Source organism: Sesamum indicum, linkage group LG9 (assembly GCF_026168435.1).
Source record: "Sesamum indicum cultivar Baizhima isolate 11 linkage group LG9, ASM2616843v1, whole genome shotgun sequence".
NCBI classification, from domain to species: Eukaryota; Viridiplantae; Streptophyta; class Magnoliopsida; order Lamiales; family Pedaliaceae; genus Sesamum; species Sesamum indicum.
In genome coordinates, this window is record NC_142665.1 from 25,009,045 (window position 1) to 25,027,532 (window position 18,488).

Below are 18,488 nucleotides of genomic sequence, written 5' to 3' on the forward strand. Positions count from 1 at the left end.
GCTTCTGGCCAAGAGATAAATTTCAGTAAGTCCACGGTGGTGTTTAGCAAAAACATGGAGGACTTGGTGCAGGGGGCTCTCCCGAGGATCTTGGGTATTCGTAAAGCGGATCGGCACGTCTTATACTTAGGACTTCCAACAATCATTGGTAAGTCACAGAGGGCGGTCTTTAATTCCTTACGAGATAAGGTGTGGAATATGATTAGTGGGTGGAACGAGAATATGTTCTCTCAGGCTGGGAAAGGGATTTTGATCAAAGCCGTTCTCCAGTCGATCCCGACATATGTGATAGGGGTGTTCAGAATTTCAGAGTCTGTTATTCGGGATACTTTCTTTATGCATTGATTTTTGGTCGCACAATCAAGGACAAAAAAAAGGTGCATTGGCTCGCGTGGTCCAAGTTATGTGCTCGGGCCTCCGTAGGTGATTTGGGCTTCCGTGAGTTAAGGGCTTTTAATCAAGCCATGCTTATAAACAGTATCGGAGAATCTTCACAAACCCAAACAGCTTTCTCGATCGTCTCCTTAAGGCCTGGTACTCCCTGAACACTTCTTTCCTAGAAGCTCCCATCTCTTCTCGGCCTTCTCTCACCTGGAGAAGTCTCTTATTTGCCAGGCCCTTAATAGTAGCTGGTTTTGTTGGCAGCTGGGGTCAGGCTCATCTATTCATGTTTGGCAATCCCTTGAATTCCCCGTCCATTCTCCTTTAGGCCGATTACTCCGACAGATAGTAACACTTTGTATCTTCTTGTGGCGGATTTGATTGATGAAGTGGGAATGTGGAACCGCGAGCTTGTTGAGAACATGGCCATCCCTCTTGGGCGGACAACTTAGCCGGACCTAGCTGTGTGGCATTATTTTAGATATGGTCGCTTCTCAATGCGTAGCGCCTATCACCTAGCCTACTCCCTGCAGGGGACTGCATCGCACTCTGTTGTGGTGCCTTCATGGAGCTTCATTTGGACTGCAACAGTTCCTCCAAAGGTTCGGCTTTTCACGTGGAAAGCTTGTAAGAATGCTCTAACTACTTCTTCTAATTTGATTAAATGGGTTGGAAGTTCTTTCGGGAGGGTGCCCCTTTGTTTTGCGAGTGATGAGGATTTATTCATGTGTTGATCTAATGTCACTTTGTCCACCAATGTTGGGCACTTGCTCAAATTCGTTGGAGTGTTGCGGGTCTTATTTTCGGGGACGTTGAGATTGGTTTTAGGCAGGTATGGAAGTCCTTTCGGGGGAAGAGTTTTGTCTTTGTTGGGGCTTGTGGAAGCATAGGAATGAGGTGTTAATGCAGAATATACATAAGGACCCTTTGGATGTTATGACTGGGGTCTCTCGTTTCTTGGTAGAATCTCAGCGCACTCCTCGAGGGGTAAAGTTGTGTGGGATGCATAGTGCGTAGCTGTTGGAGGCCTCCAGATGTTGGGTGGGTGAAGATTAATTTTGATGGGGCAGTGTTTAGGGATGGTATGGAGGGTGGATGCGGTGTTGTAGCTCAATCAGACTCTGGTCAGTGTGTTGTCTGGGCTGCATTTCGCTTCGTCCAGCCTGTTTTCCCAGAATTGGCTGAAGCTTTAGCAACTCGGGAAGCCGTTTCTCTTGCTCTTCGTATGGGCTGGCGCTCTGTCATCTTTGAAGGGGATTGCGTCTCTCTTATTCACAAGTTACAATCCAATAGTGGGGATCTTTTTGTTATTGGTCGCGTTGTTCGGGATATCAAATTTCTCGTATCTAGTTTTTCTCACTCTTTTTCTCTAGTGCGTAGAACAGGTAATCGAGTGACTCACTCTATTGCTCGTACTGCAGGAACTTATATTATTTTATTTTATTTTATTTTTTTGGTCAAACCTCTATATAAAATTACACTTTGAATAATTGAAATATTATATTATTTTTTTATAATATAAATAAGATAGATTAGAAGCTTATATACAAAAATGATCTCAACTTGTACAAATTATTGTAAACTTTTAACATTAAAAGAACTTTTATTATTTCAAAGTAGGATTTCTTTCTTCTTTACTATCCTTTAATTGTTAATTGGTATAAACATTTATTAAAATTAGAAAAAGTATAACTTAAAGTAGTTTTGTATTTAAAAATATAATTTACTAATTTACTGTAGCAAGGCAAGAGAGTATTGTATTTCTAAAAAGATAAATAAAAAATATTAACTGATCTAAAATTAAATTTAAAGCAATTAACAAGTATAATATCAAAAAGTATATTTAATACAAAAATAAAATTACGTTATTTTACTACCTAAGTTTATTTAAAAACATAAATGAATCTTTTGAATAAAGACAATCAATGTTCATTTATTTAACTTTAAATAGAATCTAAAAATATTATTAGATATCAAACTAAGATTTAAATTATATTACTAACTAATTTATCAAAAAAAAATTATAATTATGAAATTAATATCAAACATTAAAATTATTATTCCCGTCTTCGTCTTTCGATATGAAGTTCAAACTAGATTTGAATGGGATATTCGAACTTATCAAGATGATTGGAGAAGAGATGAGAGTGGATAATCCCACCAAGGACTCCATCAAATATACAGTTGCGTACAGCACTCTTAATTTGTTGAATTTACTTTGACAAAGATTAGATATGCATTACTCCTTATAATTTAATTAGCAGTCCCATCTGATGGACGATTATGAAACATTAATTAATGTATCAGCCATTATCTGATCATTCTCATATTGGCTTCTTTTATCCATACCTACATATATTATAACCACAAATTAATTAATTGATCATCATAATCAGTATAAATATATAGAAGAAGATGGCAAAAATTTACTATATTATTTTCAAGACTGCTACTTCTAAGTACAGCTACTCATCAACTAATGGGATTGCGTAATTTGTAGTGAAAGGAAGGCAAAAACAAAGGATTACAAGATGCCTGCAGCTTTGTTTCATATTTCTTCATTATAAATATGTATATATAAATATAAATATAATCTCATCAACTGTACGTAATATATATTTCCTTACCAAAATTAATTAATAAAAATATTATTGTATACATATTAATTATGCAGTAGCAATAGTAGTGTGTTTCCCTCTTCTTGCCCACAGCCACCAGACGTCACTCACAAGATCATAGTGACTAAAAGCCGGTAATCTACGAATAAATCAGCATTGTATATGTTGACTGATGTATTCTACAGTAGTTCTAACACGGTACTCCTACTTTGCAGCCAAGTGCGCCCGCAAATTTTGTGATCTCAGCAACATTCTGAGCCGGGGCGGCCTGAATCAGGTCATACTTCTCAGGATGCTTGCTAGTGTATGTTGGATCACCTGATTGAACAAAGAATGCACCTCCTTGGAATATATCTCCCTCTGATCTCCACACCCACGACTTCCATACCGATTCTGGCGAGTACTCCCTCTTTGTCACCTTCACAATTCATCAAATTTTGAAAACATTCATTAATTATGTCAAGTTACTGAGGTCATGTTCTAATGCAAACACACACTAGTCATACCTCCTTGGCATAAGGATTAGTTGGAGGAGCAATGTATCTATTCCCTTGGCTAATAATAATGGGGTTCTTGCTCCCACCAACTGCATACATATTCCAGTGAGTGTAGTCATTGTTAACAACGTGGATGTAGCCGTATCGTGCCCTTGGCATTCTCTGCACCATCCTCTTCCCAAAGTGGTTGAAAGCAACTGTGACTTGCATTTTTACGTCCTGTGTGTGGCTATCGCTCGCACCAAAAAGCATCGCCTGCACCATAATTCCACACATCCAATTACATCATCATCACAACATGCATCAAAGTAAATATATGTATATATATATGCTGCAGCAGTCTGTTTTGAGAAATTTTGTATCAGACGTGATCACCTCATTGTGATCTGTGAAGTGGCTATTTGAGACGGTGACTCCAGTCGATCCCATGATAACGTCAATGAGACCATCTGCGCAGTTCAGCATAGAGACGTGATCAATCCAGATATCCTGAGAACCGAAGATCGATATCCCATCCCCATCACTCCTGGTCCTGAGCCCATAGTGGTCTACAGCATCCCTGATCATACCACCTTGCCCTGGACTAATGTTATAAATCTTAATGCCATGGATGATCACATTCTTCACAAATTGGAGGGTAATGCCTGCGCCATTTGCAATAAGGACTCTCGCACCACGCCCGTCGATGGTCTTGTCACTCTGGACGATCAATTCTTGCGAGAGTCTGATGAGCATGTCACGTTGGAATATGATCCACAATGGCTCCTTTTGTATCACTGCATGGCGGAGGGTTCCTGGCTTTGGATTGACCATATCATTGTCTGATGGGTCGGTGACAACGTAGATTTTACCGTTCTTTCCTCCCTTGGCCTTGTAGCCGAAGCCCAACACGCAGTCCGCCAGCCTAAACCTGTTTTGAGCCCAATTGGCCTGGCATCTCCAGCACCTGTCGATTGGATTCGTGACCCTGCATGGGCCGTCGTACCCATGGCTTAGCTGCCTCCTCGTACTATTCAAGCTCAATTCCTCTTCTTTTACTTCCTTCAAGGCCCTGTAGAGTAATAATTAAATTAAAACAAACGCCTATAACAGGAAATAAAACCCATCAAGTAATTAATTATTAGTACCAAACAGTACCTGTGAACATTGAGATTGAGGTGACTAACTATCTTGGCAGGAGCTGGCTCGTAGGATTCGAGTGTTCGGTTCCAGGCCTCCTCTGCTCGCCTCTGCCATACCTCGTCGAATTCTGCAATGTGTGCTCGGACAGCACCGGGAAGAGTAGAAGCAAATGCAAACAAGAAGAGAACCGACAAACATATATGAGCTGTATTCATCGTTTCTTTTGTTGTGTTTATTTCTTTATTGTTTTTGGGGGTGAATGCCGACGGTCTGGAAGTGAAACCCCGCAGGTTGTTGGGGTTCCAACTTTTATTAGCAAAACTTTCCAGACCGGACCACGATTATATGACTATTAAAAGGGCTCCCAAGAAAGAAGCAGCTGCAGAAGATCAAACTGCCTCGAGTGCTTTTGGATGTTGCAGGAATGCCCTTTATATATAACAATTGTTTGCGCGAAGAATGTGGGTAGCCGCTGCTTTCCTGTGCTACATCTCCGACTCCTTTGTTACTACAACAACTCTCTTCAGAATCATCCGCCGCTTAAATCGCTACCCACAAACAAATCCAAATATATATATATATATACATACAATTTTTATTCTAAATATTTCCCCTAAAAATATAGAATTTGTAATTTTTTTATTATTATTTAAATAGATATATAATTGTAAAACATTTTGTATATAAAGTCTTTATACAGTTCAATCAATATTTTCTATATCTTTCCTAAGTATATGCTCGTATTTAACTAATATAATAAAAAAGGAATAAGTTGTGGATTTATACGATTAAGTCAAATTAATGCAAGATATTAAATAGATTATAGATAAATATTTACCTTTATCACTAATTTACAGATAAGAGTCGTTAGAATTCATATAGCTGATAATTGTTGTTTTATCACGTTTTTCTCTTCCAAACAATTATGACGCTATTTTAATTGTTGTTAATTTACGTAAACTAGTGATTTTACATGTTTGATATTATATATCTCATGTTTGCAATAGGTCAAGTTTTGATTTTTTATCAGCATGGTGACTTTATAAGTTACATGAATATCAATATTAAAAAGGGAAAAGTATTATTTTAGTTTGGTAAGTATATCTAATTTTAATTTTAATCCGATAATTATGTTCATTTTTGTTAAGATCTAGTAACTTACGAAATTGCTTACTTTTAGTCCTCTGGTAGATTTTCGGACAATTTTACCCCTATAAGTGTATATGAACTAAAACTGTCTTTCAAAAGTTGCATAGGGGTAAAATTGTCCTAAATTTTGCCAGAGGATTAAAAGTAAGCAATTTCGTAAGTTATTAAACCTAAACAAAAATGGACATATTATCAGACTAAAATTAAAATTAAACATACTTAGCAGACTAAAATAATATTTTTTTTCTATTAAAAATCGTAAAAGTTGCCCCAAATTAATTGGACAACAAAATGCTGGTACTTTAACAATTGTCATATTGGGCTTGGATTGAGATTTTTAAAAAACGTAAATATTATATTGGGCCAAAAATTAACTAAACCGGCTAAATTTGTCCTGTGTCAATTGCATTTAGCGCAGAAAAATAAATCTCCTACTAATTTGTGCTCATAAATTGTTAGGGTTAGGGGATTAAGGATGATTAGAAGTGGAATCAACGTGATGGTGAGACATGCAAATGGGTAAGAGAAAGAGAGCGAGAGGGAGAGCGGTTCCAATTTATGGTACGTGTAAATTGAAGTGGGATTATTCCTTTCTTCTACTATTTATACCTTTACATAATTGAAAATACTCTTTTGGTGTATTCAATTTTATGGTCTGCTAATTTTTATTTTTTAATAATTTTTTTATTTATCTAATTAATATTTTACTTAAATAATAATTAATTTAATTTAATTGTGCACACATTATGTGCCACATATACTCATTCTTACAACGCACCAGAATGTATACTGCACTACTACTAGTATTATTATTTGTCCTTATATATTAAATCATATCATCTCCTCTAAATTCTTTATATGTATATCTATTATATATGTACATAGAGGTTCTTCATTTTCAATATAGAATGTAATGCTTTCCACTCTGGTGTTTAATTTTAGTTGCATAATTTAATAAAATCAGTACTCTTTTTTTTTCTTCGGAAGCACACTTTATCTGATATCTCCACGAATCTGCTGTAAAATACATACGTGCATATATATACATATGTGTGTGTGTGTGTGTTAACATGCATATTTATATAATATGTCGATACTTTATGAATAATTACAGCAAAGCCGTACTATGTTCAAATCTTTAAAGAAAAAGAAAATGCATATCCCATTTCTAACACGAGTAGAATTTCATAGGAATGGCCCACAACCAGAGGTTGCTACCTAGGCCGATGTCACCAAAGAGATTCAAATTCCAAAACCCCAGGCTGAACCCAACCCCCTGGGGCTTGGGGTAGCAGTTCAACTTCAACATATGACCAAACTCTAAGTTTTAAGAGTTTTAATAATTCTTTTACAGGAAAAAGAAAAAGAAAAGAGAGGGGGAGCTTGAGGAAGAAATGCAAAGACTTTTCTGGCAATAATTTCAAACTTTAGACAGCAGTTCTCCACAACACTTATTCTCACACTTTTAACATATATAGCAAAAATGCTTTCTTCACTGTAGTTATTACTCAAGATCTCACTTACTTCCCTTGCAATGCACTTCTTTATTCCTCCCACCTCAAAAAACCTGCCACAAATTTTCATCCAACTTGTGGATTAACGAATAACCTATATATAGGTGAACAATAACAGATTACATTAATCCAAGGAAATCATAAGCATCTAAGTAGTTAGCCAATAAAAACAAACTATAGGAGAATATAAAGAACAAGAAGAAAAAAATTCACTCTGAAAATAACCATTAAACACAATTCAACATGTTGCTCATGAGAAATTATTAGCTAATACGATTATAAACGAAAAGTTAAACCAAGGATAACATTCACCAAACAAGAATTTCTTTTCCTTTATGGTATTCTCACATCTAAGCCTATGATCTAGGTCTATATGCTTTAAACCAATAAGGCAAAAGGGAAACAACCACAAGAAGAAAACTGGAATCAACTTTTTGAATCAGGTTGATATCAGTAAACTGTTCATCAATTAGATCAAATTTCACATAAGCTCTAATGATTAGCGATCAGAATGAGAAAGTAATATCCAGCAAGAAACTTGTCCAGAAGATGTACATGAAAAATAGCTGAGGAAGATTCTCTGGAAAGAGGTAATCTGCCACCTTTTCCTTCAATAATCAGGCACCCAATCAAACAAGCATATAAAGCCTCATCGCAGACATCTGAAAAATATGAAAGACAACAAATTATCACTCCCAACCACATAAGAGCCATGATAACCCTAGCTGATGTCTACCATGTTATCATTGCAATTATCCCCCTGTATGTTGCCATGATTGCAGCATATCTGTCCATAAAATGGTGGAAGCTTTTTACACCAGATCAATGCGCCGGCATCAATAAATTTGTTGCAAATTTTTCAATTCCCCTTTTATCCTTCCAGGTGATCTCATCAAACAATCCTTACAGAATGAACCTGAAACTTGTATCTGCTGATTTCCTCCAAAAGCTTCTTGCTCTCATCGTTCTGGCAGTAATTGCCAAATTAAGATCCAGAGGAAACCTGAGTTGGGTCATCACAGGTCTTTCTTTGTCAACATTGCCGAATACATTAATTTTAGGAATCCCACTAATAAGGGCTATGTATGGGGAAGAAGCGGCAATACTCCTGGCTCAGATAGTTGTGTTACAAAGTCTAATTTGGTACAACCTGCTATTAATTCTTTTTGAGATTGATGCCACAGAGGAATCCATCAATATGACATCACCTTCAGAAGTAACAGGTATGTACAGAGTTATCTTCAGATGAAGGTCTGATTTTGATACTCGTCTAGCTTCTATGACATGTTCCTTCTTTCAAGGTTCGTAGTCAAGAGAGTAAAATGTCGACTGTCGAGCACATTTTTATAATTTATTCACTATAAGATATTGCTATTGTTGGGCCCTACTAAACTGAGTTTTGCTTCCCCAATGTTACCACTATTCACACACATATTGAGACCCCAACAACCAGACCTATACCATTACTATGTATCTGTCTTTAGGGCATATTTTTCAGTTTAGATTTCGGATATAAAAAGTCTAATTTTAAGCTCAGAAATCTTGGAAATATTAATCAATTAACAGCAAACAGAATAATCTGAAAACATGAGGATGAACCAGCATAAAATGAAATGGATATAACTCCGGATAAAAGAAGTAGTGAAGCATCATGGAGTTTCTTCATAGCATACTCTAATCAGATAAGCAATTACTGAATCAACAAAATCATTTCATCAAGCAGCCCAAATAATGTATTGAACAGAATAACCTCCTTCACGAAACTGATCAGCCATATTGCCAATGAATGAAAAACCCTTCCTAGAAACTGTCAGCTATACTGGTGGGTGGGTTCTCTTGCATTCTTTTCTTCACCAAAGCAACATTTTCAATTAGGATATAATCAATTACAGAAGCCTTACTGAGAATTACAGGTTTTATACCATACATTTCAGAGAGTGACGTTCCTCCTCAGGTTTGAAGAAGCTGATCCTGATTATCACTTACAATAATGTTTATCAATTAAATCAAGGATTTAAAAACCTACTGGACTAGAACTGCAGTCAAGCTCTCTCGCCTTCCCTATTCCTGAGTTCGTGAGGGAATAGGGTAAGGCACTATTTACCTCCCAGAATGGACTGTCTTTTATAGGAGAGAGTCCAGAATTATTAACCTCTCTTTACAGGTTGGTAATGCCACTCCTTATGACGTTGTAGTTATATATAGGTGTTGCTAGTTGATATGTTGTGATACTACATCCACTAAGATCGCTTAGTAGGGGAGCAAAAGGTCCTAGCATAACTACCACAATACACATGAAATTTGTTCGTTTGCATAAGATTACAGCTTCGACAATGAGCTCGAGGGAAAGAATGAGGAATTATCTTTCCCCTTCTCAATGTCAAAGTCTGAAGCTAAAGAATTTATGATACAAAGTGAACAAATAAAGGTTTCCATTATCTTTCCTTCAATTTTCATATTTGAAAAGTATGAACTGTCCTTGTGTAGGAGAACTGGAGGGCCCACAAGGACCAGAAAGAATAGATGGAGACAAGGAAGGTGGAAGATTCAAAAATCAGATGAAAAGAAACATAAGAATCATTCTATTGACAGTAGGAAAAAAGCTCATCAGAAATCCCAATACTCATGCCACCTTGGCAGGGCTTATATGGGCAAGCATACACTTCAGGTAATACGAGCTCTATACCTTATATATAGCATTGGACGAACCACTTAATAAGTGGGGGTCATCAATTAGTAACTTGGCTTAGTGTGGGAAAAGGGCCATACGACATTGATGACAATACCAGATTGGATATGTCAAGCATGTCCATAAACTAGGTAGTCATGCTTCACAAGATAATTACATTCCTAAGTGATTGTGAAAATAGATGGATACATCACCTAAAAGGGGAAGTTTTGAACTAATCCACAGGTTAAGCACCTTGCTGATTGTGAAAAACTAGGCCAATTAACCTACAGACTAGTTATCATTGCAGGCCCTCAATAGGGAGATTAATTTTATAGTAAAATTCTGGACGTTACAGTAAAAGAAATTCCTTCACCGAACATCATGGATAAATTCTAAGTTTCACATCATGACTCTGAAATGGTTGGCAGGTGGGGAGTAAAATTGCCTAAAGTAATTCAAAATTCAGTATCACTATTATCAGATGGAGGACTTGGAATGGCTATGTTCAGCTTAGGTACAATTTAAAGTTGCACTAACATTAGAAGCGTTTTATATAAATGAGAACAGAAATTTCTTCAACCACTTCATTCTTGTTTGGTAGGCCTCTTCATGGCATCACAAGCCAGAGTGATAGCATGTGGTACTCGAAAAGCAGTATTAGCTATGGCCATGAAGTTTCTAGCAGGACCATTCCTCATGGCTGTGCCCTCAGTCGCCCTTGGACTAAGAGGAACATTACTAAAAGTGGCAATTGTGCAGGTGCATAAGTGGCAATCCCTTTTCCTAGAGCAATATTTAAGAATTATTGGTTACTTCACATTACACTAATGTAAGGCCATTGTTAAATGTGATGCAGGCAGCTCTGCCTCAAGGGATTGTTCCATTTGTATTTGCCAAGGAGTATAATCTACATCCAGATGTACTTAGTACAGGGTACTTGATACTTTCAGTAACAGTAATGTCTCATAGAACTATATATATATTAAAAACTCTCCTTTCCTGTCTGTAGGGTTATATTTGGTTTGCTCATAGCAGTTCCAATTGGATTAGCATACTACTTCCTGCTGGGTTTGTAAGACAAGGTATTGCTGGCAACTCGGACAATTATTCAGGAGATATATTACAAACAGCAGCTCAATGTTGTCATTGGTATTAATACTATTTTGGTTGATTGTTGTAACATAGCTTTAAAGTTGATTAGCAACCAACAACTATGCACACAGCAGTACTTATCTAATAAGGAGCTGATAGAAAGCAAAGGAAGGAATAGGAAAGGAGATAAACCTGGAAGTGATTGACAAAGGACCCTGTTGCTCTAAGCTTTCCTGGAGCATTATCAATGCGGTCAATTTGCTGTTCTCTTTACCAGCGAAGTGGTTACTGCACTTGTATTATAGACAACCAAAATGGAGAAACATTGACATAATCTTGTTCATTATTCGAAGTGATATTCTTTCTGTCATTGAGCTTGTAAGGGTAGATTCAAACACCTGACTCTGAATATACACAAACAAAATCTTCAAACCTGTTTTCTGTTTTTATCTGTATGAAACACACCAATTATGCAATATATTCTGTCTAATAAATGTTAAAAATCATTCATTTCAGGTCAAGAACAAGCTCTGCTTTTTCAGAAACAATAAATGACTATAGGAGTAAACAAATGCTGAAGAGCAAACAAACAACCTTTTGCATTTGTACTTGTACCACCTATAGCTATATGTTTATGCTAAAGCAGAACCATAGGGGGATCCAGAAAAACAAGCCTGATAATAATGTAGAATTTCTTTACATCAACTAAAGGAGGAAACAAAAAATTGCAGCATATCGAGTAAACCAGTAGGAGATCACAGAATCAATAAGTAATTTCCTCTCGAAGTCTCTCACTCCAATCCAGAGAGAGATGAGAATCTTCACGAATTGCAGAGCACCGAATTGAAAGGAATTTCCTCTCGTCAGTTCCAGAATATCCAGTTTCATAAATTTGTTACTCGAGCTTTTAGCTCTCAGCTGAAGTCGCGTTTGGGGTTTCCATTATTAGCTGAATCGCAATGGGTCTTTCTCTCCTTTTTATTTTTGTTTCTTATTCATACTTTTATATCTATTTTCATCTTCAGTCATTTGCAACACTAAAAAATAAATTCATTTTTCAAATAAATATTTGTACGTTACAGTTTGAAAAAGGAAACAGAACAAACATCAAAATAACTATTTTTTCTTATCAGAAATAATCATAACATTTCTAATATGTATATTTATTTCAAACTTATTTCTACGAATGACCAAACCATAATACATGAGCTCTTGATCATTGTACTTGGCTTCATTATCGGCACTATAGCCAATACGTTTGAAGAAAGCAATCAAACTAAAATTTAATTAGTCTCGAAGCCCAAAATATGGGTAGGGCGTTTAAATTGAATTATTTTTGATCTAAAGTAAGAGAGAAAATAATATATGAGTTTGTTAATTTGCTTATCAAGTTATTCATATTATAAATTGGATCATTTTATACATTAATTGTGATATTATACTATTTTTTAACATTGATAAATTGATATCATAATTTGATAGTAATTTTTATATAATATTTTAAAAATATAAAGTCACATCATGCATATAAATTATAATTTATAAATATAAAATTATTACAAAGAATATTTTTTATTGTTTCTATGTTTCTTAAGAAAAATAATATTTGAATACTATTTTTGATTTTAAATTTATATCGAGTACCAATATATTACTCAAAAGAAATTGAATACTGAACTTAAAAGTCGAAAAATCGGACCCATAGCCCAAAGGAAGTCCAAAGTTTATTATCCTTGATTCAATGTATTTGGCCTTCTTTTTTCATTGAAATTTATGAATATTTCAAACGCAATATTAGGTAAGGTTTTATTTATGGATAGGATTACGTAAGGTTTTCTTGAGGAACAATACAGCGAAGAAAAATTTCAATTAAACCCTCAAATTCGATTTTGATTTTGAGTTGTCAACAAACCAGCACCCAAACATTCCACTGCCACGTGTTATTTAATCCCCCAAATACCCCTCTATTCCACACTCCATGAATTAAATCAACGGTGTCTAAGAAAGGGGTGCCCCAACCCGACCCCATCAACAGATGAGATTCTGTGAAGAACACATACATGCATACACGCCCTTCAAAAATGAATTAGGGCTTGGCCACCACTCTTTATATCACGTTGCTACTAAGGCAATTGTACGAATATATTCTCTCTCTACATTTCTCTCTCTTTCTCTCTCATATTTCTCTCCGGAGCTTCTGTTTCTCAATTTTAGGTTACGAAATCATGGGCAAGGGTCCGGGTCTCTACTCCGATATTGGCAAAAGAGCTCGAGGTGTTTTGTTTTCACTGGTTTTCTATCAAAATATCTGATACGGTTCATTTACTTTTTGGTTTGCATTTTTGTTTGTTTTGATGTAATTCTGTTTCTTTTGCTGGAATTAGATCTTCTGTACAGGGATTACCAGAGCGACCACAAGTTCACAATCACCACATACTCTCCCACTGGAGTTGTAAGTGACTTTTGTGGTTTTTTTACGGATCTGATTCTTGTTTTTGGCTGGAGCTGTGATTTATGTTTGAGATTCTAATGAGTTATCCGATTTAGCTGGCTAATACTTGGATATACTGTTTTAACTAGTTATTTCTTCACTTCATGTAGAAACTTTACTGTTTTCTTCTTTCAATAGGTTTATTTTGGGTTTATGGAGGAAGTGGGAGTTGGTGAATGTTATGTGTTTTCTCTTATGTGCATTTTAAATTTATGCTGTTGCTAAACTGTGTTTGTAGAGATACTTCTAAATACTTTGATCTATGTACGGCCTTATGGTGTACTATGCATTTAATGCGTGAGAGGACAATCTATTTGTTCGTTTGTCATTATTATTGGTCTATATTATGTAGAATCGAGTTCGTGTGGTAATTGTGCAGCTTTTAACGGGCATGCATCCTTTGATAAGTATCTGGTAATATGTAGACATGCTTCTGTAAATCTTTTGGCCAATTTGGTATTATGATAAGTAGTTAATTTAACACCAGTAGTTTAACCTGAGTTGTTTGTTGTGTTTTGTGGATTCAGTTCCGAAGTAAAAACTATTCATGGAAAAATTGGTTTGTGTGTTATACTTGGTGTAATGCCTTCTCTAATATGTTTGAAGGTGTGGTAACCAAGACAGGTGGTTCTGAATTTGAATTAAATGCCAAGTCTGAACTATGTGTGTTCCATGATTGATTTCTGAGACTCTTAAGTTCTGTGTGTTGGGTAGCATATGAGGTCCTTTACGTTGCTTTCTTTATGTTACTCACATTTGTGAACTCTTTGGTGAATCTAGTAAACTAAGTTGATTTCTCTATGATATTCAAATGTTTTTGGTTTCAATTTGGTAACTTTTATGCTCTTTGGACGCAATTGTGGAGAGGTGTCTTTCATGAAAAACACATCATATAGGTTATAGTTGGTTGTGCCACTTTATATGATGTTAGTAATCTGCTGGATCTTGAATTCTGTGAGGAAAATATACCTTGTGCTTGGTTTTGAGGAAAAATAATAAATAGTTAGAGGAAATGTTTTTCAATCAGTTGTTTCTATTTGATTCCTTTTTCATAATACTCATGTGATGTCAAATTCTTTGATTCATCTTTAGTCTCCCCAAAGGAAATTGTGGCTGAAGTCTATGTTTATCAGCTTTTCGACAAGTATAATTATTCATGGTTTTTGTTACTTTCTGGTGGCTGTTTGGGTTCTTGTTGTTTTCTTTATATTTGGCAATATACTTTATGGTGATCTCTGGATATCTTGATTTCTTTTCTGTACTTTTACAATTTATTTTTTTTTCTTATTTTTTCTCTCTTGTTCCCCCTGCTGCAGACTCTCACTTCAACAGGAATAAAGAAAGGTGACCTGTTTTTGGCTGATGTCAATACTCAGTTGAAGCACAAGAATGTCACCACTGATATCAAAGTGGACACCAGTTCCAATGTATGCATTGTGCCAGTAGAATCTCATTGATTATGTTTTGTGATATTTTAGTTTAAAAAAATTTCTTCTCGTAGGGCCAAGAAGTAGCTCAGAGTAATTTGACTTGTCTATGGTGTTCCATAAGTTTTTCTTAAAAGTTGTTGAATAATTCTAAACTGGATTTATTTTCCGAGGATGAATTTTGACTGATTTGTGGAGCCAATGGCAGCTCCTGACCACTGTAACAGTTGACGAGCCTGCTCCTGGACTGAAGACTATCTTAAGCTTTAGAGTTCCTGATCAAAGGTCTGGCAAAGTAAGAAAATGTCTACCACTTTGATATATTACATTTTACACCTCCTGTCTAATTTTCTCTTGTTGACCATTGTAGCTGGAACTTCAATACCTGCATGACTATGCGGGAATAAGCTCAAGCGTTGGGTTGACTGCTAACCCTATTGTGAACTTCTCTGCTGTTCTGGGAAGCAACAAACTTGCTGTGGGGAGTGATGTGTCTTTTGACTCCAAGGAAGGAGCTATCACCAAGTGCAATTTTGGAGCCAGCTTCACAAACTCTGATCTGATTGCTGCTTTGACATTGTAAGTGGTCTGTTGCCCGATTAATATTTTTTATTATATCTATCAAGAACAGTTGGATGTGAGGTTGAGCGCTCGCATTCTGGCATGATCAAATTGATTGTAGTTCTTTTATCTTTTTGGTGTACCCGTAGTTTAGTAGGGTTAACAGACTACTTCCTCTTGCTCCAGGAATGACAAGGGTGACACATTGAGCGCTTCATACTATCACACAGTTAACCCATTGACCAACACTGCTGTTGGTGCAGAGGTGACCCATAGCTTCTCAAGTAATGAGAATACCATCACCGTTGGTACTCAACATTCCTTGGATCCATTGACCATGGTGAAAGCACGAGTAAACAACTTTGGCAAGGCTAGTGCGTTGATCCAACATGAATGGCGTCCGAAGTCGCTCATCACTGTGTCGACTGAGGTGGACACCAAGTCTATCGACAAGAGTGCTAAGTTTGGGGTGGCCTTAGCTCTCAAGCCATAAGTGGTGATTCTGATTTGTGGTTGGATGGTTTGAATGAGGATTTTATCCAAAGACATGCTTGATGCTGGTTCTTTTGGCGGCTTATTGGTAATCATAGAAATAATCTAGGGTGTTGCCTGAACTTTTTGGAGTTCTCTTTTTAAATTTTATCAGGTGAATTTATATCCTTTGTTGTTTGCTCTGACCCTCATGTTTTCTGCAATCAAGACCTCTATCATTTCTTGGTGAAGGTGTGTGCAAAATATTTGTGCTATAGTTTTCCCTTTCCTCATTAATGCACTACTAAGCATTATCAACATCTTTGCCTGGGGGAAAGTTTCGTAATCTGTGAGCTGTATGTACAGATTGGTGTCTCTAAAGAATTTTTTATTTCTGAAAGTACTTAGACTAATTTAAAATCGTATGGTAGTTAAGAGTGCTGGACGGCATACATGAATTACTCATTTCCTACGATAATGATTTATGAGGAAACTGAAAGTTTTGTGAATGTATCTTCCTAATTTAGTCTGTACTGGGCATTATTACAGATTAGAATATTGTTAAGCGAGGGGTAATGTTGGAGACTGGCTATTAATCATTTCAGCTCTTACAGCCCCGAACATTGGCTCCTTCTTCTGATTGACACAAGGCTTTCCTTGTAACTATACATGCGAGTATGGCCATACTCGCTTTGGATATGAAGATTCCAAAGTTGATGCGTATTTGGATTCAACAGCACCAAATCCGAAGAGCTCGTCTCCATCACTAACTCACCATTCTCCCACAATCCAAACGGCCAGCTGAAATCCCAAAATGAAAAGGGTCCAATTGCCATTTGTTTCACCCAATACCCTTCTCCCTTCCTAACCCATAAATCAATAGATTTCCCCTCGTCTTGCACATCCAACGACAGGATCGCGATATCACCGGAGTACAAAGAAAGATTCACATACAAAGAAGTAATACAAGCAGGCACATCCATCTCCACAAACGCCTCAGTTCGCATATCAAATCCTAGAATATAATACCTGAATCTCACATCATCCGCCAGCCAGTAATAAACTCCATTCACATATGTGTTGCATTTAGACTCACTCATATTCTGAACCACAATGCCAAAATCAGTATCTCTAAAATGCCTCCACGAATCAGCACGCAGACTATACAGAGAAATCAGTGAGGATGTCGAAGCAGTCGGGTCCATAAACTTTCGGATCCAAACCACCTTGTAATCATCACTTGACGGGTCAAACCCCAGCCCATATACATTCATATAAGCGCAATACTTGTTTAGGCAATCCGGGCCTGCTGCGGGGATCGGCCTGAATTCACGTATAGTAGGATTCCACAAACTCATTCCTCCAACGTGTTCATCAACCACGCAAAATATGGAGTTCACGGGCCCGATCACTGACACTATATTATGAAACTGTAGATGGTCAGGCATCTCGTACCTTGAATATGTCGGATCCTGGTATAAAGTGAAAATGCATTGTTGGAGATCGGGTCTGTAGTGGTAGACAAGGAGTTTAGCCTTATTGTCCTCGTGATTGAAGTGCTTTTTTATGAAATACGAGCTCCCGATGAGGGCAGCCCAGTTCTTGCAAATGCGTTTAAAGCGTGTTATGGACTTTGTTGGCAGTCTTAGCAGAATATGCAGAATCACAGCTTCTGGCAAGTGGGAGTAACAATTTCGGTTGCCGTGCTCTGTCATTGTCCTTAACGTCATGTTTTCTTGCATCAAATATGATCCCACACTATTGCCATACCATGAGATATATTTTTATTCATAACAAATTTACATGCAATTACAACAAATTTTTTAATATATTTAAAAGGCAATTATGATCCCAAGATTTATTCTTTAATGATAATATTTAGAAATAAATATGTAAGGTGTGTTGTTAATCATGCGACCAAGATTCCCTTATTTTTTTCTTTTTATAGGAAGAAAATAAATAGAGTTTAAATGTTGTGGGGATGTGTAGGCGAATAAATTATTTACTGAAATAATATTTTCTCGCGTGAATTGAATTATAAAGCTCAGATTATTGGTTTTATTAGTAAATTCATTATAATTGATTCTTGCTAATAAGGTTCTACCAACATATATGTAATTAATCTATACTTTAATAACAAAAAGTAATGCATGCATTTATTCTTACACTATGATTGAATTCTATTAATTGAGAATAAAAATTAATAATTTAATATTATATTCAATTATGTGTATTGCTAACATATGTCACGACTGATGAGTACAAGTTGATACGATTGTTATTTGTAAATGTATTGGACTATGCTGCAATCCCCCTTCTCCTACTCCATTTCAGAGGGGGGCAAAGAGAATTATGAAAATAATGAAATTATTTGTTTAATACTATAGAAAAAATTATTTTTTATTGTTCAATTTTTCTTGATTTTTTAAAATCAGTAATACATATAATCATATTAGTATCTCGATAAATTAAATAATATTTCAATTTAATTAAT

The 18,488-nt window shown here is 36.2% G+C and overlaps 4 protein-coding genes and 1 long non-coding RNA gene across 8 annotated transcripts; 2 read left to right on the plus strand and 3 right to left on the minus strand.

The window, feature by feature from the left end:
* Positions 1-2,981: 2,981 nt before the first annotated feature.
* On the minus strand, positions 2,982-5,015 carry LOC105177213 (putative pectate lyase P59). The gene is made up of 4 exons (XM_011100273.3): positions 4,634-5,015; positions 3,872-4,547; positions 3,506-3,751; positions 2,982-3,417 (listed from the first exon to the last, which is right to left on the minus strand). The coding sequence occupies exons 1-4, from the start codon at positions 4,831-4,833 to the stop codon at positions 3,190-3,192; spliced, it is 1,350 nt and encodes a 449-aa protein (XP_011098575.1). The 5' UTR covers positions 4,834-5,015; the 3' UTR covers positions 2,982-3,189.
* Positions 5,016-6,950: 1,935 nt separating this feature from the next.
* Positions 6,951-7,943, minus strand: LOC105177212 (uncharacterized). The gene is made up of 2 exons (XR_849035.3): positions 7,837-7,943; positions 6,951-7,334 (listed from the first exon to the last, which is right to left on the minus strand). It is a non-coding gene; the product is annotated as an uncharacterized LOC105177212 (long non-coding RNA).
* A 50-nt stretch (positions 7,944-7,993) lies between these two features.
* On the plus strand, positions 7,994-11,425 carry PIN8 (Auxin efflux carrier family protein). 4 transcript variants are annotated; one of them, XM_011100271.2, is made up of 7 exons: positions 7,994-8,504; positions 9,769-9,949; positions 10,381-10,466; positions 10,554-10,711; positions 10,809-10,885; positions 10,962-11,034; positions 11,138-11,425. In XM_011100271.2, the coding sequence occupies exons 1-6, from the start codon at positions 7,994-7,996 to the stop codon at positions 11,026-11,028; spliced, it is 1,080 nt and encodes a 359-aa protein (XP_011098573.1). In that variant the 3' UTR covers positions 11,029-11,034; positions 11,138-11,425. The 4 variants fall into 4 exon arrangements, with proteins under 4 accessions (XP_011098573.1, XP_011098572.1, XP_088740708.1 ...); XM_011100270.2 differs by lacking the exon at positions 11,138-11,425 and having other exon boundaries at positions 10,962-11,102; XM_088884582.1 differs by lacking the exons at positions 10,381-10,466; positions 11,138-11,425 and having other exon boundaries at positions 10,962-11,021.
* A 1,711-nt stretch (positions 11,426-13,136) lies between these two features.
* LOC105177209 (mitochondrial outer membrane protein porin of 34 kDa) lies at positions 13,137-16,245 on the plus strand. Its single transcript, XM_011100268.3, has 6 exons — positions 13,137-13,318; positions 13,429-13,496; positions 14,852-14,962; positions 15,171-15,257; positions 15,333-15,541; positions 15,710-16,245. Exons 1-6 carry the CDS (start codon positions 13,270-13,272, stop codon positions 16,014-16,016), a joined length of 831 nt encoding a protein of 276 aa, XP_011098570.1. The 5' UTR covers positions 13,137-13,269; the 3' UTR covers positions 16,017-16,245.
* A 227-nt stretch (positions 16,246-16,472) lies between these two features.
* LOC105177345 (F-box/kelch-repeat protein At3g23880) lies at positions 16,473-17,830 on the minus strand. Its single transcript, XM_011100468.3, has one exon. It carries the CDS (start codon positions 17,734-17,736, stop codon positions 16,603-16,605), a length of 1,134 nt encoding a protein of 377 aa, XP_011098770.3. The 5' UTR covers positions 17,737-17,830; the 3' UTR covers positions 16,473-16,602.
* Positions 17,831-18,488: the final 658 nt, after the last annotated feature.